Source organism: Saccopteryx leptura, chromosome 3 (genome assembly GCF_036850995.1).
Source record: "Saccopteryx leptura isolate mSacLep1 chromosome 3, mSacLep1_pri_phased_curated, whole genome shotgun sequence".
Classification (NCBI taxonomy): Eukaryota; Metazoa; Chordata; class Mammalia; order Chiroptera; family Emballonuridae; genus Saccopteryx; species Saccopteryx leptura.
In genome coordinates this window covers 62,805,731-62,831,885 of record NC_089505.1, presented here as the reverse complement: position 1 = coordinate 62,831,885, position 26,155 = coordinate 62,805,731, and the positions used below count along the sequence as shown (strand labels likewise).

The following is a 26,155-nucleotide window of genomic DNA, read 5'->3' as shown; positions in this document are numbered from 1 at the left end:
GCCTTTGCACTTGCTCTTCCCTCTGCCAGGAACTTTGTCTCCCAGAAATCTTCAAGGCTTCCTCCCTCCTTTGCCTTCTTTTCATCTCTGCTCAATGTTCTGTCTCCGGTGAGCCTTCCTAACGACTTCCTATCCTATACCACATAATTAATACTATTACCCACCGCATAGGGCTGCTGTGAGGATTAAATAAGTTACTATATGCAAAGCTACATGTAATAAAGTCTAAATAAAGTTAGCTATCACCATTATTAAGTCACTATCTGCAAAGACATCTAAATTTATATCTGTGTTCATTATCAACATCCCATATATATATATATATATATATATATTTTTTTTTTTTTTTTTTTTTTTTACAGAAACAGAGAGAGAGTCAGAGAGAGGGACAGATAGGGACAGACAGACACGAGAAGCATCAATCATCAGTTTTTCGTTGCGACACCTTATTTGTTCATTGATTGCTTTCTCATATGTGCCTTGACTGTGGGCCTTCAGCAGACTGAGTGACCCCTTGCTCGAGCCAGTGACCTTGGATCCAAGCTGGTGAGCTTTGCTCAAACCAGATGAACCTGAGCTCAAGCTGGCGACCTCGGGGTTTTGAACCTGGGTCCTCCTGCATCCCAGTCTGATGCTCTATCCACTGCGCCACTGCCTGGTCAGGCAGCATCCCACATTTGAATGATGGTAGGGAGACTTTTTTTCTCTTTCTCTGCTTTGAGAGGAAGTGCTTTAACTCCCAGACTTTGGCATTGCGACATTATGAAATCAAATCTCAACTCTACCACTTCCTGTGCCACAGTTTCCCCATCTGTAAAGTGGAGACAATAATGGCACCTGCCTCGTGGAGTTTTTTTTTAAGTTTTCTTTCATTTGTTTATTTAATCAATAAAAATGAACTGAGAACCTATTAAATCCCCCACACTGTGGTAGATGTTGGATGACAAAAGAATGAGTATATTCTATTTCTCTTACTTTGAACAATTACTATCTTAGCAAGAACAATATGTAAACTGATAAATTAGAATACATTCTGGCCTGACCAGGTGGTGGCGCAGTAGATAGAGCGTCGGACTGGGATGCAGAGGACCAGGGTTCGAGATCCCGAGAACGCCAGCTTGAGCGCGGGCTCATCTGGTTTGAGCAAAAAGCCCACCAGCTTGAACCCAAGGTCGCTGGCTCCAGCAAGGGGTTACTCAGTCTGCTGAAGGCCGGCGGCGGTCAAGGCACATATGAGAAAGCAATCAATGAACAACTAAGGTGTTGCAACACGCAATGAAAAACTAATGATTGATGCTTCTCATCTCTCACCGTTCCTGTCTGTCTATCCCTCTCTCTGACTCTGTAAAAAATAAATAAATAAAAAATAAAAAAATAAAATAAAAGTTTCAGATGTTCAAAATGTTTTCCACTTTCGGAAATTAGCTTTAAAAAAAATATATTCTGAAAGTCATACAGGTAACTTTGGGGACATAGATGATGAGTGATCAAACCTGCTTATTATTGGCCATCCCCTGTCAGCTTCATTGAAATATAATTGACATATAACATTGCATGGTGTTTTTTAAGGGTAAAAATGAGTTAATAGAGGGCCATGGTCCTCAATGAGGGTGATTTGCCCCTGGGGAACCTTTGATCATGTCTGGAGACAGTTTTGGTTGTCACGACTAGAAGGGCGCTACTGGCATCTAGTGGGGAGAGGCCAGGGATGCCATTCCATGTCCTGCAGCGCACCAGACGGGCCCTGCTCTGACCCCTTGCTGGCCCCAAGGTCAGCTAATTCAAAGTTTCAGCAGTGGCCAGGTTGAGAAGCTCTGCTCTAGAGCTTGTTTACAACAGCACCTGTCCCATAGCAAGTGTCTAAGAAATGCTAGCTGTTGTTGTGGTCCACAACCCCGTCTCTAATGCTTCAACCAGAGTGTATTCATCAAAAAGCACTTGAGGACCGAACAGAGGATGGAGTGATATAGTGTACCCCTCTGGACCTGGCGTACACTAGGTGCTCAATAAATATTTCATTAATAATACAGGTGAGGGCATAGAGCATCAGACTGGGATGCAGAGGACCCAGGTTCGAGACCCCAAGGTTGCCAGCTTGAGTGCAGGCTCATCTGGCTTGAGCAAAAAATAAAAGCTCACCAGCTTGGACCCAAGATCACTGGCTCAAGCAAGAGGTTACTCGGTCTGCTGTAGGCCCACGGTCAAGGCACATATGAGAAAGCAATCAATGAACAACTAAGGTGTCGCAACGAAAAACTGATGATTGATGCTTCTCATCTCTCTCTGTTCCTGTCTGTCCTTATCTATCCCTCTCTCTGACTCTCTCTGTCCCTGTAAAAAAAAAAAATGCAGGTAAGGAGTAAATGAGATGGTCCTTTCTTCATGTTTGGCACTCAATAGATATATTTTTTTTCTTTTTCTTTTTGTATTTTTCTGAAGCTGGAAACGGGGAGAGACAGTCAGACAGACTCCCACACGCGCCCGACCGGGATCCACCCAGCACGCCCACCAGGGGCAATGCTCTGCCCACCAGGGGGCGATGCTCTGCCCCTCCGGGGTGTCGTTCTGCCACGACCAGAGCCACTCTAGCGCCTGGGGCAGAGGCCAAGGAGCCATCCTCAGCGCCCGGGCCATCTTTGCTCCAATGGAGCCTTGGCTGCGGGAGGGGAAGAGAGAGACAGAGAGGAAGGAGGGGTGGGGGTGGAGAAGCAAATGGGCGCTTCTCCTATGTGCCCTGGCCGGGAATCGAACCTGGGTCCCCCACACGCCAGGCCGACGCTCTACCGCTGAGCCAACCGGCCAGGGCCAGATATTTTATTAGTTAATGCATGTGAGAAGTAATTATCTTCAGAGCCTGACACACAGTAAGCATTCAATTGATGTGTACGGAACAGAGGAAGATGTTTGCAGAGGGCCTGGCATGTGGTAGCTGCTCAGGGTGCATTAGCCTCCCTGCTCCCCTCCCCCCACCCACGCCAGCACCCAACACTCACAGGCCACCTGGACCTTAGTCTTGGCCCGCATGGTCCAGAATGGTTGACGGTGACCTCTACATGATAGGTGCTGCTGTCACTGGGCTGGGCATGGCGCAGCAACATGGAGCCATTGGGGAAGCCAATGATGTCTCGTTGCCCCATGGCACTGCTGTCTCTCTGGGGTAGTTCTGAATCAGGGATGTAAGTCAACAGCCTTATGCCACCACCTGTCTCCTCCCCCAGGTACCAGATGAAGTCTTGGAAGGTATCTGGGATGACCTGGACGGACAGGAGAAGGTTCTGGTTCTTTTGAGGTTGCTCTGGAATCTTCTGGATGTGAAGGGCTGCCCAGGAGCCTTGGGGGATTCAGAGGGCTGGGACAAAGGCTGTGGGGAGTTACAAGGGAGGCCTGAGGTCAGAGGAGTGTTGGGCAGGAACCACAGCATTCTCTGCCCTGTAAGTCTTTACCTGGGGGTAAGAACTCTGAGTGCTGCTTATTGGAAACAGTGCTGGGATCAACTAGTGATGTCTGCTCTGGGTTCAGGAGTGGAAACCTAAGTATGGATGCCACAGAATTTGCCATTTTATTGGTCAATTTTTTTTTCCTGGGATGCAGTGTGACCTGTCTTTAAGCAATCAATCTTCGAATTCAATTATTAATTTATCTAACCAATAGTAATAGACATATCTATTATTTATGCTATAATACTAATTATATATGATATGTCTAAAATTCCTTATATTTCTAGGCACTGAGAATACAGCAGGGAACTGAATACAGATAAATTCTTGCCCTCATGGTCCTAACATTCTAGAAAATTTCATCAATAAAATGGTGATGAATTTGTGACTCTGCTATTCCCCCTTTCACCTTACTCTAATAATTTCATCTTCTCTGACAATCTTTCCTTCTTCCAAGGGGAAACCTCAACCCCTGGCCCAAGTTACACCTTCTTGCTAGGTCCTGGGCATATATTCCCTCCTTACCTGAGAGCAGGAGGCCCTTTGAAAAGTGGCACTGGGTCTCGGTAGGAATCTCCATCTTGGCGACCTGTGGAGATGCCAAGGGTTCATCTGCTGGACAGTGAGGGGGCCGGAGGACCAGGCCCTGGCTGTCTGCGGTGGGCCAGCTCAGTGAGGGTTCCGGGGTGCCTCCAAGACATGGCAGAGGTTGGCCAAGCCCCAGCACCCTTTTCCCATGGGATCCGGAGGCTTTGCCTATGTTCCCTGGGATGAATGTGCAGACAGACACTGGTTGAAACAGTTTGCCAGGGTGACTAGGAAACTTTCTGGGGCTTCCCAGCACTCCTCCCTTGACCCCCTTCAATTTCTTCTTCCCACTCAGAGTGACTGTCAGTAGCAACAGCAGTAATTATGACAACAGTTACAGTGGCCTCTGGTTGGGCCACCCTGCCCACCTCCACTGGGCCGAACACACACTGCCTCATCCAATAGCCTCCATGTGTAACTGTTCCCGTTTCAGGTATGAGGAAACTGAGGACAAGGCAAAAGGCAAGGCTACGAGAGGAGTGAGATGGAATTTGACCTGTGGCTGGCTCACTCTTGTTGTGGTGCAACCGTAACATACCAGAACCGGAGCCCCAAACTGATGCAATCAATTTGGGTTTTATTCACTAGCCAGTGGACTGCCCACTGCGCCTCTTGCAATGGACAGCGGTAAGCTTGGGGGGAGAGGGGTATTTATAGGCGAAACCCACAAGGTTACAATTCTTTCAGCACATTTGTACAACATCTTTGCAAAAGCACACAAGCACACCCTGTTATTAAGATAATAAACTGCCTTCCTGCAAGGCTGACGCACAAGAAACGCATCCTGCCTCTGCTAGCAAGATTAAATTTGTTGAGGCTCGTGAGAATTTTCTACTTTAGTTGTAACTATAAGCTAAATTGGGTCAGGGGTCTTCCCTAGCATGGGCTGGCACTCCATAACAACTCTAAAGCTCTTAGGATGGTTTTACAAAAGCATTCATTCATTCCAGTGTACACTCCCTACACCCAGGCCCATGCTGGGCAGTGCTGGTGACACAGTGACAATTAGGACAGCCTCTGCCCTGCCCTCAGTCCACAGTGGGTCTCACATTTGTGTGAGTGTCTAGGACAGACCTATCTCCAGATATTGATGATCTAGAATGATCAGTGCTGGGCTGGAGGAGCCCTGGGGCTGGGAGAGCCCAAGGTGATGCTTTACACAGCTTGAGGGGCAGGGACAGCTTCCTGGAGGAGGGGACAGCTGAGATCCAGAGTAGGAGTAGGAATGAGGCTGATAGTGGGGCGGGGTGGAGTGAGATGAGTGTTAATAACACAAGCAAGCAAAGGCATAGAGGCTATACGCATGGAGACGTCTGGAGGAAGCTGCAAAGTCCTGGATGAGTGGTGGGGGCCAGGGGGGCGTGCAGTGGGAGCGGATGCGTGGCTGGAGGAGTGAGAAGGTCAATTATAGCTTTGAACTCTGTTGGGACAGAGTCTGGGTGATGGGGGGTCTAGTGTTGTGCTAATACCATAGCCACTAGCTACACATGGCTATTGAAATATAACATTAAATTAACTAAAACTAATACCTTAAGAAACTTAGTTCCCCCAAACCAGCCACTTTTAGGTGTTCAATAGTTTTGCACGGCATGACATTAGATAGAGAAGGTACGGAACGTTTCTATCATTATCGCAGAAAATTTTATTGGGCAGTGCTGGTCTGGGGATGGTGGGGTGTGGTGGGCAGTGCCAGGGGACATTTCTGGGTCTGCAGGAAGAGAGAACACCGTGTGTGTGTCCGTGTGTGTGTCTGTGTGTGTGTGCGTCCTTAGCACATATTAGCTTGTCAGAGGTGATGAAATGTTCCAGAGTCCCCAGGTTGGAGGGAGAGAGGAATCTCAACCTTGAACCACCTGGAGGGCGGTACCGCCCTGGAGTGTCCCGATGTCCGAACAACCACAGGCTCTAATATCACTGTAAGCAGTGCCAGGCAGCACACCGACCCAGTTACCCTGGATCTTCCTGAATATCTACCTACTGTATATCTATTTTCCTGAGTATTTTGTTGAATCTACTCTCCCTCTCTCTCTCTCTCTCTCTCTCTCTCAACGACTTTGATTCCATTTGCATGATTTAAAAAAGAGTATATTATTACAGAAATTTAGACAGTAGAGATTCAAAAAGGAGAGAGTAAAATTAACCATCTTCCAATTGTCCACAGAGAGGGAGAGAGAGAGAGTCGCTACTAGTACCAGATGTCCAGGCTTCCATCTCTTGTCCTGCAGCCTTCATCCCATCTCCCCAGCTCCAGAGGACGGGGCCTGATTGGTCCAAGCCTCTCAGGCGGTCCCATGCTTCTGGCCAGGGATTGGCTGAAGAGTGGCAGTACTGGCCTATGAGATTTGAGGGGAGATTGCTGGGGAAGCTCGCCTAGGATGGATGGGCTACTTCTCCAGGTCCAGATCTGGCTGCAATACCTGGAATGCAGCAGATCTCCTGGCATCAGCCTGAGGATGATGCCAATATGTGGAGGAAAACAAAAGCAGAGAAGCAGAGCTGGACTCCATAGATGGTGCCAGAAGTAGAACCAGACAATTCAGCTTCTTGTATCTGATCTCAGCCCAGGGCAGGGGCTGCAGGGCTGCATAGGATGGAGTGGTACTTTCTGTTATCGGTGCTTGAAGCACCCTGATCATCATTTTTTTTTTTTTTTTGTATTTTTTTGAAGTTGGAAACGGGGAGGCAGTCAGACAGACTCCCGCATGCGCCCGACCGGGATCCACCTGGCACGCCCACCAGGGGGTGATGCTCTGCCCATCTGGAGCATTGCTCTTTTGCGACCAGAGCCATTCTAGTGCCTGAGGCAGAGGCCATGGAGCCATCCTCAGCGCCTGGGCCACGTTTGCTCCAATGGAGCCTCGGCTGCGGGAGGGGAAGAGAGAGACAGAGAGGAAGGAGAGGGGGAGGAGTGGGGAAGCAGATGGGCGCTTCTCCTGTGTGCCCTGGCTGGGAATTGAACCTGGGACTCCTGCACGCCAGGCCGATGCTCTACCACTGAGCCAACCAGCCAGGGTCTGATCATCACATTTTTATATACTTATTGACTGAACTCTACTGAGGAGCCCCTGAAATCTTTCCTAACTAGGCTCTGACTTTTGGACTTCTGTGTTCATCTCTGCAGTGTCCAAATTTTAGCAAGTATCCTCTTGGTGAGTTTTATGAGATCTCTCCACCCTTGAAATCTGATCGTGTACTTAGTTCACCTTGCACCACCCCAGGGGATGTCTGGTTACCCTGGCCTGCCTTCAGCAAGAATACTATTAGGCTGGTTTACCCAGAATCCTTAGGCCTTACTCTCGATGTTTCCTCTCAGTAATTTTTCACCCACTGATCCCCATCTGCTCCTAGGCTACAAATTCCCACTTGCTCATTCATGCTGTACAATATTTGGAACTGAGTCCAAACTCTGTGTAAAATCTCATCATAGTGGTCCTTATACCTATAACCATGGCCCCCTCCCGTCGAAGAAAGTCTGCCTTAGCATGCATTAACAAATATCATTATGTAACTTTATTTCTTTAACAGATTATTATTTTTTCTTTAACAATTCACCACCCATCTTTCCCTTTGTGAATTTAGTTTGTTCCTAAAAATTCTTCCAGTATGAGCAAGGGAATGAATAAAATTTTTCTATAAGAATTTTACGTTATTTTCTTTTACTATGGTAAAATACACATAAAACTGACCATTTTAACTACTTTAAAATGCACAATTCAGTGGCATTTAGCATATTCACAATGTTGTGTAATCATCAGTACTATTTCCAGAATATTTTTATCTCGCCAAAAGGAAACTTTGGACCCATTAAGCTGTCACTCACCCATTCCGCCCTCCCCCACCCCCTGGCAACCACTTACCTTTCTGTCTCTGTGGATTTGTCTATACAGGGGTTCCTTGGGTTATGACAGTCTCGATATACGTTTAGAGTTTACGACGCTCACTCCCATAAAAACTTAAAAAACTGAGATGTGAGTGTTTTGGTTTACCCGTTAGTGTTGTATTTATGGACTACGTGGACAAACTAGTTTGGTTGCATGCAACAGAATACGCTGTATTCTTTTTCTGTGGCTTAGTTGTGTTTTTATGTACTAGATTATGATTTTACAACTGTGTTAGGAAGCCCTGGCCAGTTGGCTCAGCGGTAGAGCGTCGGCCTGGCGTGCGGGGGACTCGGGTTCGATTCCCGGCCAGGGCACATAGGAGAAGCGCCCATTTGCTTCTCCACCCCCCCTCCTCCTTCCTCTCTGTCTCTCTCTTCCCCTCCCGCAGCCAAGGCTCCATTGGAGCAGGGATGGCCCGGACACTGGGGATGGCTCCTTGGCCTCTGCCCCAGGCGCTAGAGTGGCTCTGGTCGCGGCAGAGCGACACCCCAGAGGGGCAGAGCATCGCCCCCTGGTGTGCAGAGCATCGCCCCTGGTGGGCGTGCCGGGTGGATCCCGGTTGGGCGCATGCGGGAGTCTGTCTGACTGTCTCTCCCTGTTTCCAGCTTCAGAAAAAATACAAAAAACCCAACCAAACAAACAAAAAAACAACTGTGTTAGGATAGGTAAGTGACTTAGGTTAAGGTGTGTTTCGACTTACACCAAATTCGGATTATGTCACTGTTGTAGGAATGGAACTGTGCTGTAACCTGAGAACCCCCCTTGGCCATTTCATATAACTGGAATCTTAACAATATGTGGCCTCTGGTGTCTGTCTTCTCTCACTCAGCACAAGTTTCATCCATATTGTAGCATGGATCAGTGCTTTGTTCCTTTTTATGGCTGAATAATATTGCATTGTGTGGCTATCACACATTTTGCTTAACCATTGACCTGTTGATGGACATTTGGGTTGTGTCCAATTTTTGGCAATTGTGAATAATGCTGCTAGGAGTATTTGTAGGTTTTTTTTTTTTTTTTTGTATTTTTTTTCTGAAGCTGGAAACGGGGAGAGACAGTCAGACAGACTCCCGCATGCGCCCGACCGGGATCCACCCGGCACGCCCACCAGGGGCGACGCTCTGCCCACCAGGGGGTGATGTTCTGCCCCTCCGGGGCATCGCTCTGCCGCGACCAGAGCCACTCTAGCACCTGGGGCAGAGGCCAAGGAGCCATCCCCAGCGCCTGGGCCATCCCTGCTCCAATGGAGCCTTGGCTGCGGGAGGGGAAGAGAGAGACAGAGAAGAAGGAAGGGGGGCGTGGAGAAGCAAATGGGCGCTTCTCCTATGTGCTCTGGCCGGGAATCGAACCCGGGTCCCCCGCACGCCAGGCTGACGCTCTACCACTGAGCCAACCGGCCAGGGCCTGCTATGAGTATTTGTGTACAAGTATTTGTTTGGGTACCTGTTTCCAATCTCAGAGGCAGGATTCTTGGGTCACTTCTTTTTTTTTTAATTTAGAAATTAAATTTAATGGGGTAACATTGATCAACAAGAATCATTGTTTTTTTAATAAGTTAAATTTCAGTAGCACAAGCATCCTCAACCAGAGCAATTCTCAGCACAGAGGTTCCTGGGACCATGTAGCAACCAGAAGCAGGATAATGTCTGCTTGAGCCCTGCCCCTTACTCCATGCAGCACAGTGAGCAGGTGTGGGGAGGGGCGGTGGGGCGGGGCTTCAGCCTCTCCATTATGATCTGCACCAGACACCCTCCCTCCCATCCTCTGATATGGATAATTGTGGTTTTCTCTGTCTTATGTGAAGTTATACAATCATTAAACCAAATTCTGGGTCCATTCTGGTGCCATGGAATCCACAGAGCCTTCCTGGGCAAATGGGCCGTTGTCTCTATCACTGGTGGGAACAGTGATCTGTCCGACTTTCATGGGGACCATCTGTCAGTAGCTATCATGACAGAGGCTATACTCTGATCCAGCAATTCTTCCTCCAGTGTGTCCCAACACCTGTGCTAAGTGACAGTTACTACAACATTGTCATTGTGAAAGGGCAGAAACAAACTGAATGTCCGTCCCTAGGGGCCTAGTAGAACGCATCCTAGACGTCCTTCTGTGGCGTCTCATTTGGCTGTAAAAGGGCTATGGAGACACTCTGAACTTCCGGAAACCTTCAGGAATGCAGAACAGAGTGTAGAATGTAACCTAGTGTGGACAGAATAATACGTATGTGTTGTCTGTGCATACACTCACCAGATAGTATTGCATGGTTATCTGTGGTAGGACAAAGACCCCAAGTGGGAGTAGAAGATAGAATAATGGGTCCCCAAAGATGTCCAGGTCCTAATTCCCAGAACATATGAATACTTTCGTTAGCTTAAATGCAAAAGAGACTGCAGATGAGCTGAAGTGGTGATCTGGGCGGGTCCACTGAGGTTACAGGGTCCTTATAGGGGAGAGAGGAAGTGACAGGAGAAGGCCATGCCACGTGGGCTGTCTGCCAGGGAGTGCTGGTGGCCCCTAGAGGCCGGAAAGGCAAAAGCAGGGTCCTCTCCTTGGGAAGGAAGCAGCCCCACCCCATCTTGACTTTAGCTCAGTATCATTTTAGACTTCTGACTTCCGGAACTCTAAGAGAATAATTTTGTGTTTTTCAAGCCACTAAGTTTGTGGTAATACAGTCCTCATACCTAAAGTGTACAACTGAATGATTTGGCTACATTACATTATAAATTTTTAAAATTTGTGGGAAAAATAGAGATGACAAAAATTTGCTGTTTTAGCCACTATTTTTTGTTTGTTTGCGGTGAGAGGAGGGGAGATAGTGAGACAGACTCCTGTATGCACTCAACCGAGATCCACCTGGCAGCCCCTGTCTGGGGCTGCTTGAATCAACCGAGCTATTTTTAGTGCCTGAGGTCGACAATCGGACCAACTAGCTATCCTCAGCACCTGGGGCCAAAGCTCAAACCAATGAAGCCACTGGCTGCAGGAGGAGAAGAGAGAGAGAAAGGGTAAAGGGAGGGAGAGAGAAGCAGATGGTCACTTCTCCTGTGTGCCCTGGCTGGGAATCAAACCTGGGATGTACATATGCCAGGCTGACACTTTATCCACTGAGCCAGCTGGCCAGGGCCATAGCCACTTTGAAGTATATAATTTCATAGTGTTAATTACATTCAAATGTGCAAAACTGGCTATCCCCATGCAAAAGAAGGAGGTTGGGCCTTTACTTTATACCCTATGCACAAATTACCTCAAAGCAGATGCCAGGTATCTTTATAGCTTTTGATTAGGGGATGTTTATGTATTACGTAGTTCAAAAAATCAAAAAGAGAGAAACCACATGAGCTTTCCCCATGGTGTCTGAGAACCCTGGGGACTTGCATGCTTGTGACCTTTGGGATTCAGGCTCTTGCTTCCATGTCTCTGGTTCCATCCCACATAGTGACAGATGACACGAAACTTGGTCCCTCCTCAGTTCCCACAAAAGACTCATCTCAGCACACAGACACTAGAGGTACAATAAATAAACTTCAATAGGTGTTTGGGGACTGGGGAGTGACAAAGGATTTACATAGCAGCAAGGCAGCCAGTCTCCCCCTTGTCTCCCAACACTGTAGAGTTCCATGGGCCTCGTCAACCCTCTCACCCCTGACCCCTACCATCCTGCCAGGTCCTGTCTCTTCCCCACCCTTCTCTGTCCCGCATGCTCCCACCTCTGTCCAGAGTGAATCCCAAATGCTTCTCATTTTCCCTTGCAGAGCAGCCCATGCCTTGCTCTCCAGTTCAGCATCCTGGCCCAAGGATGCTCTCCCTGAGGTGTGCTCTCAGCACACAGTTCTCGCTGTGAGCCGAATTCTGCTGACCACAGGCCGCTTTAAAGTAAACGTGTCAGCTGTATCAGAGCGGCTCTGCCTTCCGGGTCTGGGGCTGCGTCCAACCTGGTCTGAGGGCACATCGTGTCCTGCACAGCACTCCCCCCTGCACGGAGCATCCCTTCCTCCGCCTTTTGGGAATGACATTTGCTTTCCCTGGTGGGTTACGGGCTCCCTGACACAGGGTCCTGTCAACCCAGGCTCACTGGTGACAGATGCTGTCTCTTGACCGAGTCTTGGCAGAAGGTGCCCTCCAAGTTCACTTCCACTGGTGGTTCCTGCTCCTTGGACAGCCCTGGGAAGCTGAGTTCCAGCCTCTGGTTCTCTGGTGACGAGGATCAGCAGCTGTTTCTTGCAACCACAGAAATTTGACTGATATGGAGATTTAGAAGCTCAAGGCCAGAAGTAAAATTTTCACCAAAATTCTCTGGCAGTTGGAACATCCTGCATGACTCCTCTGTGCGAGACAGGTTTAATCTTGCCCAGAGAGAGGTCTGTCCTTTTGTCTGGAAGGTAACCTTTAGGCCCCTGAGATGTCCTGGCTAATAAGCAGTCTTTGTTTACAAGGCTTTGGGCCGCTGGGGATAGTCACAGTGTGATTTACAGTGGGGCCTCGGGCCACCCATATCAGCTTGACCTGTGAAGGCACTTAAGACTGGGGTCAGCTGTGCCTAATGACTGACCCCCAATAAAAACTCTGAGCACCAAGTCTGGGGTGAGCTTCCCTGGTTGGCATTCCTCTCTGTGTCATCACATGTCACTGCTGGGAGACGTGTGACTCCACTGGGAAGGGGACAAGCAGATGCTCAGGCCTGATCTCTCCTGGACCCTGCCCTAACACTTTGTCACATTGCTGGTATTAATTTCACTTCCATTGCAATAAACTGTAACCCAGAGTATAACAGTTATCCTCAGTTCTGTGAGTCCTTAGTGAATACACTGACCCTGAGAGTGGTCCTGGAACTTGTAGCTGCCCACTGCATTGCAAAACAGAGGGGGCACTGTGAGGTCTGGCACAGAGAAGGTGGTCTGTCTCCCTGCAGGGTGACTTCAGTCATTGCGGAGGGGTCCAGCTGCGAGGCCCACGTCCTTATCAGCTCCAGTCTCTCTCCATCCAGTCCGGACATGGTTATCTTGTGCCCTCTGTCGGCAGGTGCTAGGGAGAGCTGGCCTCACAGTTCACAGTTGAATAGGAAACATCCTAGAAGAAGGGTATTCAAACTTCAGCCTTGGACCCTTTCAGACCAAGTTCTCCCTCTGAAGCCCTCAGTACAAAGAGCTGCAGACCTGTCCCCTTTCCTTTCCTGGGAGCTGGGGCAGCACTTTAAGATGCGATCACGACTGGGGACAGAAGGGGCGCCTGTGAAAATGCAGATCCCAGGTCCCAGTGCAGACCCACCAGACCAGACTCTCAGGGGGCGGGGTCCAGGAACCTGCATTTTAGCAAAACTTCCAGGGGATTCTGCTCGGCAGGAGGGGCTGGGAACGGCTGCTCAGGGCACTTAGAGAAAAGAGCCAGGACAGCTCCTGATGCTACGCTGGCTCTAGTTAAGTGCCGTAGGTACCCAGAGATGCCTGTCCTGTCTCTGGGAAAGCCTACAGAAATTCATCTGTGGCTCATGCAGGCCACCCCACCTCCCCCCATACATACCATCCGCTCCATCACTGGACCTCTGCTGTTAGCAACAGAGTTGTGTTGGTTCTGACCTGGAGAAACAGCAGAAATTGTCAGGGATGAATGACAATGCTGAGAAACATCGGAAGACTACACATGTTAGTGGCAGAGCCACCGAATTCTAAGGTCCAGCTCTGCTGCTCTTCACATGGGATGCCTTGTCCCACAGTGGTTTATACATTTATAAAACAGGAATGGGGCATGACCAGGAGGTGGCGCAGCAGATAGAGTGTCGGACTGGGATGCCGAGGACCCAGGTTCGAGACCCCGAGGTCGCCAGCTTGAGTGCGGGCTCATCTGGTTTGAGCAAAAGCTTACCAGCTTAAGCTCAAGGTTGCTGGCTCGAGCAAGGGGTTACTCAGTCTGCTGAAGGCCCGCGGTCAAGGCACATATGAGAAAGTAATCAATGAACAACTAAGGTGTCACAATGCGCAACGAAAAACAACTGATTGATGCTTCTCATCTCTTTGTTCCTTTCTGTCTGTCCCTGTCTATCCCTTTCTCTGTCTCTGTAAAAAAAAAAAAAAAAAAAAAAGAAAGAAATAAAACAGGAATGGGGAATATATAAATATAATATAATAAATATTTATTGAGTATAAATAAGTAATTATTGAGCATGGCTCTGGAACCAGATGGAAGGGCTCAAATCCCAGCTTTGTCCTTTAGGAGCGGTGTGATCTTGGGCAATCGATTTAACCTCTCTGTGCTTCACTGTCCTCAACCATCAGAGACCTTAGATATTTAGCAAATGTCTACTTTCTGCCAGGTGCATTCTAGGAGCTGGGGATATAGTTATTAACAAAATGGATAACAAGCCCTGTTTGTATAATAATGGCAATAGTACTACTAGCAATAATAAGCATAGTCGCTAGAGGCCGAATGCTGTATTAATTGCTTTACCTGTATTATCAGGTACAGTTACTCCCATTTCATAGATGAGGAAACTGAGTTATAAAGAGTAAGTCGCCCTGGCCGGTTGGCTCAGCGGTAGAGCGTCGGCCTAGCGTGCGGAGGACCCAGGTTCGATTCCCGGCCAGGGCACATAGGAGAAGCGCCCATTTGCTTCTCCACCCCTCCGCCGTGTCTTCCTATCTGTCTCTCTCTTCCCCTCCCGCAGCCAAGGCTCCATCGGAGCAAGGATGGCCCGGGCGCTGGGGATGGCTCTGTGGCCTCTGTCCCAGGCGCTAGAGTGGCTCTGGTTGCAACATGGCGATGCCCAGGATGGGTAGAGCATCGCCCCCTGGTGGGCAGAGCGTTGCCCTGGGGCGTGCGGGGATCCCGGTCGGGCGCATGCGGGAGTCTGTCTGACTGTCTCTCCCTGTTTCCAGCTTCAGAAAAATACAAAAAAAAAAAAAAAGAGTAAGTCATTTGCCCAGGTTGACACAATGGATAAAGTAATAGAGCGAGTCCAGATCCACGCAGTCTGCCTCTGGAGACAATACATTCAGCAAACACTTCCTCAAATGCCTCTTTTGTGTCTAGTCTGGTGGTAGGAGGTGCTGGGGTCTATGATAGTTCAGGCTTTGTCCTCCTGGGACTCACAGTCTACTGCAGAGGCAGACAAGTTCCCATAGTGATGTCCCAGAGTGAGCAAGGCATGGGTGAGGGAGCCCAGTGCAGGTGCCTGGATCATTCTGGAGGATCAGGGAGGGCTGCCTGAAGGAGGGATCCTCCAGCTGGGATATGAGGAGGCAGTTTGTTTCATGGGGAGGGACCAAGATTTGTAGCCAAGAAAATGACCTTTCGTCTTTCAAGTTGTGTTGGCAGGTAACAGTTCCTCATCTGTAAAGCGGGGCTCACAGAGGACTAACTTTGCAAGTTGTGAGCATTCAACGGGGCTATGCCCAGAAAGTGCCTGGCATGTAGAAAGTGCTCAACAAACTGTAGCTCTTTTTTTTTTTTTTTTGTATTTTTCTGAAGCTGGAAACGGGGAGAAACAGTCAGACAGACTCCCGCATGCGCCCGACCGGGATCCACCCGGCACGCCCACCAGGGGCGACGCTCTGCCCACCAGGGGGCGATGCTCTACCCCTCTGGGGTGTCACTCTGCCGCGACCAGAGCCACTCTAGTGCATGGGGCAGAGGCCAAGGAGCCATCCCCAGCGCCCGGGCCATCCCTGCTCCAATGGAGCCTTGGCTGCGGGAGGGGAAGAGAGAGACAGAGAGGAAGGAGGGGGGGGGTGTGGAGAAGCAAATGGGCGCTTCTCCTATGTGCCCTGGCCAGGAATTGAACCCGGGTCCCCCGCACGCCAGGCCGACGCTCTACCGCTGAGCCAACCGGCCAGGGCCAGCTCTTTTGATTATAGAATTAGCTAAAGGACTTTGCCAGAAGAAGCCATATGGAGGCTACTCCAGGCAAGAATAGAGCCTGTGCAAAGCCCTTGAGGTATGAAACCATCAGGCCTTTTAGAGTTGAGGAAGGGTGCCAGTTCCAGACATCATCGCTCCATTTCCGGGAGAGCAGCTAGGAAGTCACTCCTGAGCAAGGCAGATGGAGGAAAGCTGGGGGGTTGAGTCTTATATTATCCTCCATCCATCCGGTGGGGGATCCTCTGTCTCTGGGATTAAAAGCTAAAGTCCTGACCCTGGCCAGGCAGCTCAGTTGGTTAAGAGTGTCATCCCAATGCACCAAAGTTGCGAGTTCAATCCTGGGTCAGAGCACATACAAGAAGCAACCAATGAATGCATAAATAAGTGGAACAACAGATCGATGTTTCTTTCTCTCTCCCCTGTTCCTCTCTCTATAAAAAAAAGAAAAAAAAAGCCAAAGTCCTTATTGTGGTCTTTGAGATCCTACAGGTTCTTCCCTGACTCCCTAAATATATGTTTTCAGGATTTTATTTTTATTCATTTTAGAGAGGAGTGCAGGGAGCAAGAAGCATCAACTCCCATATGTGCCTTGACCAGGCAAGCCCATAGTTTCGAACCGGTGACCTCAGCATTCCAGGTCGACACTTTATCCACTGCGTCACCATATGTCAGGCGACTCCCTAAATATTTGTAAAGCAAATCAATAACCTAATGACCAAGATTTCCTGACATTAGTGTCCTTGCTGGTAAAATGATGGAGCCTCTGGTGTTAGGGTGAGGATTCAGTGAGAGGCTGCCAGGGAAAGAAAGGGCTTAGCGTACTCGTTATTCAATTATGGCAGCTGTAGTGATGCTCATTCATGGCAGACAGGCAGGGGACGTGACAAAGAGAAGGGAACTCACGGAAGCGTTTGTACCACCATTTACAAAGCATGGCCCCAACAACCACAACCGAAACCACAGCCAGGATGATGATGAGGGCCAAGATCCCAGGGGACAACCCCTTGGGAGGTTCTTCTGGAAAAGAAGGAGGCAGGAATTCAGGTTCAGATATTTTTGGGTTTTCACCTACCCCACATACATTACCCCTTATTCCTTTAGAAAGCTACAATTCTGACTCATTCTATATGGTTCAGGTGGACCAAAGTCCTTCTGGTTCGTAGGCTGGGACTTTGACCCAGGCCTGGCCAATCAGAGCATTCCATTCTCTTTGGCTGCTGTGATTGGTTCATAGAGGGGCTGTGATCTAAGTTGAGCCAATGAGAGCCGGTCCTGGGACTTTGACTAGAGGTATTGAAAGCGGGGTATCCTTTCCCCCGGAATTACTACACTACTGGGATGTGAGCCTGTGGCTGTTGAGGGCCATCTTGCCTCCCTCAGGGGAGAGTCTGTCTGAGAATAAAACCAGCATAAAGAGAAACAGAGACAAGAGAGATAAAGAAAAGTTCCTGGATTTTACAGTTGGAGCGCCTGAATTTAACCATACCTGACAGTACATTTTCAATAAAGTCCCCTTATTGCTTCAACGATTTTGAGTTGAGCTCTTATCAGTTGCAACTGATAGAGTTCTGCTTAATACATTTGAAAAGGCCTTTCTGGGTCTCTGGGGGAAGAGGCATTGCCCAACTACCCCAGCCAGTACCGGGCAGTTGTACAATCGTTCCCATGGCACAGGTGCTGGGTTAAAAAGAGAGTAAAGCTGACCCTGTTGATCCTTTCATGAGGGGCCAGGGGAAGGATGGAAGTCAGAACATTCTTGTGGTTGAGGGTCTCCCTCACCCAGTGTCTTCTACACTCGACTCTTCCCTCTGATGGAATCCTGCTGTGACTTCCTCCTTTGGTTCGCCTGTTCTCCACACCAGGGAGCTCCTCACCTTTGACCAGGATGGTCTGTTCTGCCTTGCCAGTCCCGACGGCGTTGGTGACATGGCAGATGAAAGTCGTATTGACCGATTTGTCCACGGAATGGACCAGGAGGTTGGTGCCTTGGGCGACAGCAGAAGGTGGCAGAGGACCCAGGGTCCTGGGAGAAACAGATGAGTGAGGAAGTAGCTTTTGCTGAAGGCCAAGAGAGACACGTGACTGAGCAGTCACGGTCCGCCAGGAGTACACACAACCTCACACCATCTGTGATATGAGTTGAAAATAGCCCTGAAATTCCCCAACTCCTTCTCTCACACATGTATCCAACCTACCAGCAGATTCTGTCTGCCCTGCCTTCTAAACCTATCCAGAATCTGGTCACTCCTCAGGGCCCCCACTGCCACCACCCTGGTCTGATGCCCCTCCTGGGCCACCATGGCCCTTTTCTCATGGACTCCCTGTTTCCAACCCTACCCCCAACTCGACTCGGTCCCCCACTCAGCAGACTGAGCGATCTTGTTAGAACTGTCAGCTCATATTCCTCCTCTGTTCAGAGCCCTCCTGCCTCACTCAGGGTAACCCTGAGTCCTTACCACAGCCACAGGACTCACATAAGCTGGCCCTTGATACAATGGCCATATTATGTTATTCTTCCCTTGCTGATCCTTAAACAATCCAGCTATGCTCCCACCTCAGTCTTCGCATATGCTGTTCCCTCTGCCTGGAATGCTCTTCCCCCAGGTACCGTGCAGCTTACCCTTACCTCCTTCAGGCCTCTGCTCACACTTCTCCTTAGCAACACATTCCTTGGCCACTCTATATCAACTGCAGCGATCCTCTCTTCACCCCCTCAGCCCCTCCCCCCTCAGCCCCAAAAGCCTGGACCCCTGGCCCCTCCTTCCTCAGACCCAGGAGTCCAGATCCGCCTAGACTCACGTGTTCCAGTCATAGCTTGTGGGCTCTGGGTTGCTGCGAAAATGACACTTCAGGGCCTCACTACGGCCAAGATACCAGTTGTCCTTATAGCCGGAGATGGAGACCTCCGGGGGGTCTGAGTGAAACAGACATACAAGCTCAGAGACAGGGAGCCTTCAGAGGAGTATAAAGATATGTAGATTCATGCCAGAACAGGAAAAAACCTCAACTGGTTTGGGGAATAGCCCAAGATGGAGAGGCCTGTGATTAGGCTGGGGCAATGGGTTCCCTCTTAGAAACCGGGGAGTCCCTGGCTCAGTGGGAGGTAGCAGGGCACAGAGAGGGCTTCTCAGGACTGGCCTCTATCTGCTAGTTTTCCTGGGTAGCCAGGGCCTGGTGTGCCTTGGAAGTGCTGTAAGAATAGGCCTCTTGGACATGCATAGCACATGGGACATATTCAAGGCTCTGACTAGTCCTGCAGGTAGAATCCTGGATGACCCCACATCCATCCCAAACATCATCGATAGGAAAACTTTTCAAAGTTTCCAGGGGAAGGCCAATGACACAGAGCGTTTTTTCTTTCTTTCGGAGGGGACAGTCAGCATAGATTTCCTCCTTCCTCAGACCCAGTGACAAAGTCAAGGGGGCCCAGTGTACACAGGAGCAGTCTAGATAACACAGACACAACTCCCCAGAGCTGGTGCAGACAGTGGGGGTGGTGCAGATAAAGATAAGGCAGTGTAGAATGTGGACAGCGAGTTGGTATAAATAACAAGGAAGCAGTGTGGCAAGGAGGCAAGGTCAATGTGTGCAGCGGCCTGGGGAAGCAGGTGTAGGCGGTGAGTGGAGACTGCTCAAGGGAGCCAGTGTAGACAGCATGGGTGTCAGTGCAGAGAGCGACCGGGGAGCCAATGTAGACAGCACGGGCGTCAGTGCAGACAGTGGCCGGGGGCGCTAGGGGAGACAGCCTGGGGAGCAACGCTGACCGTGGCCTAAGAAACTGGTAGAGTTAATGAAGAGCCGTATTGTTTGTAGCCTACAGGAGTTGGTGTAGATGATGCGGGTGGGGTGGAGGCAGTCTGGCTGTGGTTCCCACCCTCGCTCACACTTGGGCACACTCACAAGGCACAGTGAGGGTCACAGACAGCAGGACAGGCTTCTCAAAGCTCTCGTGCTCCACTGTGCACGTGACATTCTTGCCGTCCACCTGGCTTGAGGGTATTAAGGTTAAGAGGCTGGTAGTGGTAAATGTGCCAGGCAGGGGTCCTGGCTCCTGGCTGTTATTAGCCTTTGCATCCAGGGACCAGGAGATTCTGGCAGGTGGGCGACCTCCCATGGAGACACAGCAGGCCACAGGCACAGGCTCCTGGTCCAGCGGGCTGAGCAGGACCTCCTGGGTCTCAGCCTTGTTCTGGGGCTTAGCTGGGGAGAGGAGCAAAAGAGACAGGTCACTCGTCACCTGCAGTCATCTGACCAACGTCTCAGCAGCAGAGAAAGGTGGCTAATTGAGGGAATAGGACAGCTAAGTTCAAATTCCAGCTCAGATCCTGAGCAGCTGGGTGGCCTTGGGCAAATCTGTGCCTCAGTTTCCTTGTCTGTCAAATGGGAATGACAGGATCACAGACGATGAGAATATGCAGGTAAAGTTCTTAAAATGCTACCTGGCACATAATAAGTGCTCAATAAATGTTATTATTATTGGTAATTGAATGCATTGCTTGGCTCTGTGATGGGCAATATTGAGGACCCAGCAGTGACCCACACAGCCCCAGCCCTGCCTTGATGGGCTGTGCAGTCCAACTGGAAGACGGACTCTTCCCCAGATGTCTTGTCACAGCGGGCAAGGCGGAGATGAGGGAGACCAGAGGCCTGAATCGAGGGGTTATGGATGGCTTTATGGAGGGAAGGAGGGCTAAACTGTGCCCTGAAGGTTAAAAGGGGAAGTGATAGGCTCAAGGTTGTAAGTGAGAGAGTTGGGCTTTCACTCAAGGTCTGTCTCTTAACCATCATCCTGGTTATTCCCAAGCCTGGGGCTTCACTCAGTTCCTTCCCCATCACTGCAGTGGTTATTACTTACTGAAGACTTCTCTTTAACTTGACTCACTGGTTTTGTTTTACCCTCATCCTAAACTATAAGACCTGAAGTCCCAGGTTTGCTGAAATGACCAGAGCAGCCTTTTCCCGGGGGAGGCTGCGTGCCAGGCCCTGCTCCAAGCACTTGACCTTTCATGAGTCACTCATGCAAAGACTGAACAGTTCCTGACACATAAGCCGAAAATAAAAATCAGCTCTTATTCATCCTCATAACAATATCCATTTCACAGATGAGGAAACTGAGGCACACAGACTTCTTATTCAATTTCCAAGAAGAGGGCCTGTCCTGTTTTCTTTCCCCAGTGCCCAAGAAAATGAACCCGCGATTCCCTGATGACGCTAGAGGGCGTCGAGGCCCCTTGGAGAAAGCGCTCCTCTGCTGGGCATCAGAGCCCGGCCGCTTCCAGCTGGTCCTTCCAACTCTCCCTTCCTAGACAAAGGGAGTGTCAATAGCTGACTGCTATCAGCTCACATGGATCTCGGTTCTGAGTGGGTCACCTGGAGGAACTCCCGGGACCCTCAGGACAGCTTGCTAAGGGCAGTACTCTGGCTACCCGCCCTATTTTACAGATGCGGAAGGACCTGAGATGGAACCACTCGCCCAAGCCGGTAGTGTCTAATTGGAACGCAAACCCAGTTCTCCTGCTTCCCTCACCAACCTTTATCCTCAGAGGATCTCTGTTCCGGAGGGCATCACACCATCCTGGGCCCTTCCTGCCCTGCTTATTTCCCCATGGCCCCCACGCCCCTCCCTTTCGGGCCCCTCCTGCTGTCTCACCGAGTACACGGAGCCAGGTACTGGCGCTCTTGCTACCGTGAGGGAAGGTGGCGATGTGGCAGGTGTAGTTGGCCTCATCCTCAGCGCGCAACCCCCGCACGGCCAGCGATAGGTCCCGCAGCTTCTCGCCAGGCCTGGCGGCCACAAACTCCAGCTTCCGATGCTCTGGGAAGCTGGGGTCCGCGGGGTAGCTGGCACCCTGCGTTGGGTGAAAGACAGCAACACTGCGGGGTACCCCTGCGGGGTCCTGCTGCTGCCACGTCACCAGCGTTACCCGGACGTCGTGTTCCTGCAGCTGCAGCTTACACAGCAGCGTTGCGTCTTCCCCCAGGAAGCCACGCACCAGGGGCTGCACCTCCACCTGGAAAGCTGCAATCTCTGCGGAGAAATGGGGTGCAGGGGACGGGTCAGAACTGGGCGCCAAGAAGACCGCTTATCTGGGGCCTGGAGTCCCTTGGGAGTATGTGTGTAAGTTTGGGAGAGTCAAGTCTGATCCCGGAGCCCGTGAGAGTGAGAGCAACCGTGTTGGATCTGCAGCCAGGTGGGCACCCCTTCACTTGGCTATCCTTACTGTATCTTTTACTATTACTATGGTTGCTCCAAATCAGAATCATTGTAAATTGTGGTTAAAATTAAATTTGCAGTTTGAGCCATTTTAAAGTGTACAATTTGGTGGCATTGATTACACTCACGATGTTGTGCAAACATCACCACCACCTAGTTCTAGGACTTTTTCATCACTCCCATGTCATCCATTTTAAGTCACGCTGTCATTTACAGCAGGACTCACTGTCAGTGATTAGAGCATCTCTGATTTACAGGAGTGAAAAGGGGAATAAACTCCAGGGTGGTTCTGAATGCTTCAACACATCTCTCAGCATTTAGTTCTTCAAGAGCTTCTTGAGGCAAGCACTACTGTCAGCTCCACTTTATAGATGGGGAAACTGAGGCACAGTCATTTGTTCCAGGCTATACAGAGGGTAAGTGGTAATGGTGGGATTTGAATCTGGGCAGTCAAAAAGTCCTGACCTCTAAGCCACAGCTCTATATTAAAATTTTCTGCTTGGGGCTCCAGCATGTAATAGGTCCTCAACATACATTAGCTCTTGTTGATATTAATAAACACAATGCTACGTATTCTTTTTTTTTTTTTTTTTTTTTTTTCTGAAGCTGGAAACGGGGAGGCAGTCAGACAGATTCCCGCATGACCTGACCGGGATCCACCCGGCACGCCCACCAGGGGGTGATGCTCTGCCCATCCCTATCCGAGGCATCGCTCTGCCGCGACCAGGGCCACTCCAGTGCCTGGGGCAGAGGCCAAGAAGCCATCCCCAGCGCCTGGGCCATCTTTTGCTCCAATGGAGCGACCAGAGCCACTCTAGCGCCTGGGGCAGAGGCCAAGAAGACATCCCCAGCGCCTGGGCCATCTTTTGCTCCAATGGAGCCTCGGCTGCAGGAGGGGAAGAGAGAGACAGAGAGGAAGGAGAGGGGGAGGGGTGGAGAAGCAGATGGGCACTTCTCCTGTGTGCCCTGGCCGGGAATCGAACCCGGGACTCCTGCACGCCAGGCCGACGCTCTACCACTGAGCCAACCGGCCAGGGCCGCTACGTATTCTTTTAATAATAACAAAGTTAATGTTGAAGATGGGAAGGGAGAGGGTCAAGTTTTTGAAGCCCTGGTTCTGCCACTCACTAGCTGTAGCCCTTTTTAGGTGGTTTCACTTCTCTGAGCCTCAGTTTCCTTATCTGTAAAATGGGGATACTTATAACTTAGGGTTGTTGGGAGGACTAAATGGTGAAATCTATGTAAAGGAATTAGCACATGCCAAGCACTCTAAAATGTGAATATTACAATTACTGTTATTATGAGGAAGAGGAAGCCAGGGGGTAGTGGACAGTGGTGCTGTGTGGAGGGTACAGTTTGGACACAAGGAATTGTAAGTGGTGAGCATACTAGTCTGAGTTTGAATGCCAGCTCTACCATTGACCTGCTATGCAGCTCTGGGCAAGTGAGTGCCCTTCTCTGGCGATTTCCTCTACCAGAAGTTAAGGTCTACTTCTTAAATAAAGCTGCTGTGGGGATGAAGTGGCCTTTCTTTCAGTGGGTTTCTGTGTAATCATCACACTCAAACTAGGCACTGAGTTGCTCCCTTAAGTGTGGCCACTTCCAACCCTCTCCACAGCCCCATAAAATATGTGTCAGTATTTTCATCACGTTGGACAGAGGGAGCAAGTGGGTCTTGGAGGGTCAAGCCACTTGCCTGGGCTAACCAGCATTTAAGGGGCAGAACCTGGGTTCAGATCTGGGCCTGGCCCATCCTGCATCCAGACCCCCGGGCCCTGGGCTCTCCTGTCCTGATAGAGGGGGCCCTGGTCACTGCTTCAGTTCACTCACTGGCTCTTCTACTTCTTGCTGGGTGCCTTGGGCAAGTTACGTCTTCTCTCTGTGCCTCAGTCTCCTCATCTGTAAATGGGGTCACAACAGAATCCATGCCAGGTTTCTCCTGAAGGTGGCTCATGGTGGACTCCTCAAGCCTGGGCACTCTTTCTTCTGGAAAAGTGCTCAGTGTTTGGTGAATCAACTTTTAGGAAATGCTGTGATGAAGGTCTCTGGCTTCCCTGAGTCTGCATTTAGTATTATTATTGTTCCCATGAATTATCATTATCATCATCATTATTGTTCTTATCCAGTGCATTCAGCATTGCTCAGCATCCTCCCTAGACAATCTTACTGGGTGGGTAGGATTCCCTCACCCTCAAAACATTTTATGGGAATAAAGAGCTTGGGTAACTTTTCTGAGCTTACACAGGTATTAATGGCTAAAGCTGTTTTTGAACCCAGGGCCATGTGACTTCAGAGCTGCATCCTGCCTGGCACATAGTATGTGCTCAATAAACGTGCATGGGCTGAATGCATGCAAGAATGACTGAATGAGGCCCTGACCAGTTTCTCAATGGTTAGAACATTGGCCCTCCAGTGAGTGTCTGGGAGGGCACACATGATAAGCGACCATCTGCTTCTCGTCCCCTCCTTCTCCCCCTTCTCTCTCTCTTCTCCTCTCGCAGCCAGTGGGTTGGTTTGTTCAAGCCTCTGCCCAGGCACTGAGGATAGCTCGGTTGATTCGAGCATCAGCCCCAAACTGCGTTGCCTGGTGGATCCCGGTTCCCGCGCATGCGGGAGTCTGTCTCACTATCTCTCTCCCCTCTGTCGCTATCAGGAAGCCTGGGAATCTGGAGGGTGCGGTGTGGGCGTGGTGAGCAGGGCCATGAATCACCTGCGCTCAGTTTTCCTGGAGAGTGACTCACTTAACGACAATTCAGCCGATTTTCTTCCTGTAAATTGAGAAGTGAACCCTGCTCAATCCCCTTTACCTACAACTCTGAGACAAAAAGGGGCCTGGATGGTGAAGGGCAGCGCACTCAGGCTTCGGGCACCCAGGGGTCCGAATGCCCGGCATGGTCGGAAGGGCCAGGGACCAGGGACAAGGGGCCCGGGGCCCGAGGACTGTGCGGGGTCACTTACCGGCTCCCGCGGGCGGCCAGGACAGCAACAGCAGCGACAGCAGCAATAGCGATGGCCCAAAGGTACCAGCTCTGGCCATGCTGTGGCTCCTTCTGGGAGCGTCTGCTCGATTGGCCCGCTCCGCCGGGCTCCGCTTTCTGAAGCCCCGCCCAGAAACTCCGCCTGCCACTGGAGCCTGGGGGTGGGGGAGGGGAACTCCGACTACGGGAGTTTCTAGACCCGCACCAGGTCCCTCCACGCCCGGCCATGCTGTTTAATCTGCGCAACTTCCCGTAAAAGGTGAGTCCCGAGAGCTGGAAGCTTCTGATATGCGGATCCCGCTTGCTAGGCGTGGAAACTGAGTCACGCAGAGAGATTCAATGGCTTTCTAAAGCCACAGCTGTGGTTGGTGAGTAAAAGATTCAAACATACAGTCGGGATAGATCCCAAGTTCTTAACCACAGGGCTTGACCCCCCCCCCCACACTCCACCTGCCACCCCCCCTTAAGAGCCAGAAAAGGGCGAGTTGCTTCTCCTCTTGGGGCCTCAGTTTCCTTATCTGAGAAATAAACGTGATTAACAATACTTTTATCTCACAGGAGTTTTTGTAAATCTTCAACAAGCAACTGCTTAGCCCAATTCCTGGCAGCTATAACAATAACTGGTATTGTTGCTTTCCAGTTATCATCAATTAATTACTAATGGTGAGAATTCAACATATGTTTATTGAGGTGGTTGCCAGGAGCTGGGGGGGATTGGGGAGTTATTGTTTAATGAATATAAAGTTTCTGTTTTGCAAGATGAAAAGGGTTCTGGGGATGGATGGTGGTGACAGTAATGTGAATATACTCAATGCCACTGAACTGTGTACTTAAAATGGTTAAGATGTTAAATTTTATGTTATGTGTTTTTTACCACAATAAAAAAGTTAAAGAACAAATATGTTTATTGAGCCAGCCAGTATTGCAGGCATAGGGATGTAACAAAAATAATACAGACACAAATTCCTGCCGTCTGGTGCCCACCTCATCCTGGAGGGAAACAGCCCATTAATAGTTTAATACCCAGAACACCATCATGTCTGGAGGTGAGCATGGTTAATAGAGCAACAAGACAGCAGGGAAGGCAAGGAGAGAGAAAGTGAGAGACTGAGATAGACACTGAGAAATGGAAACATCCTCAGGGACAGTGACTAAGAGAGAAACACACACAAAGATAAAGGAGAGGAGAGTAGCAGAGACTCAAGG

General features: G+C 50.0%; 1 protein-coding gene and 1 long non-coding RNA gene across 4 annotated transcripts in view; one reads left to right on the top strand and one right to left on the bottom strand.

Annotated features, from left to right (window-relative positions):
- Positions 1–11,409: 11,409 nt before the first annotated feature.
- LOC136398996 (poliovirus receptor-like) lies at positions 11,410–25,116 on the bottom strand. 3 transcript variants are annotated; one of them, XM_066373711.1, is made up of 8 exons: positions 24,930–25,103; positions 21,408–21,785; positions 19,658–19,957; positions 18,557–18,671; positions 17,632–17,780; positions 16,661–16,774; positions 13,424–13,479; positions 11,410–12,973 (listed from the first exon to the last, which is right to left on the bottom strand). In XM_066373711.1, exons 1-8 carry the CDS (start codon positions 25,006–25,008, stop codon positions 12,929–12,931), a joined length of 1,236 nt encoding a protein of 411 aa, XP_066229808.1. In that variant the 5' UTR covers positions 25,009–25,103; the 3' UTR covers positions 11,410–12,928. The 3 variants fall into 3 exon arrangements, with proteins under 3 accessions (XP_066229808.1, XP_066229810.1, XP_066229809.1); XM_066373713.1 differs by having other exon boundaries at positions 17,537–17,780; positions 24,930–25,092; XM_066373712.1 differs by lacking the exon at positions 16,661–16,774 and having other exon boundaries at positions 24,930–25,116.
- Positions 25,097–26,155, top strand: part of LOC136399005 (uncharacterized) — a 16,376-nt gene continuing 15,317 nt past the window's right edge. The window contains exon 1 of the long non-coding RNA XR_010750091.1: positions 25,097–25,208. This is a non-coding gene — a long non-coding RNA (uncharacterized lncRNA). The remainder of the gene's footprint in view (positions 25,209–26,155) is intronic.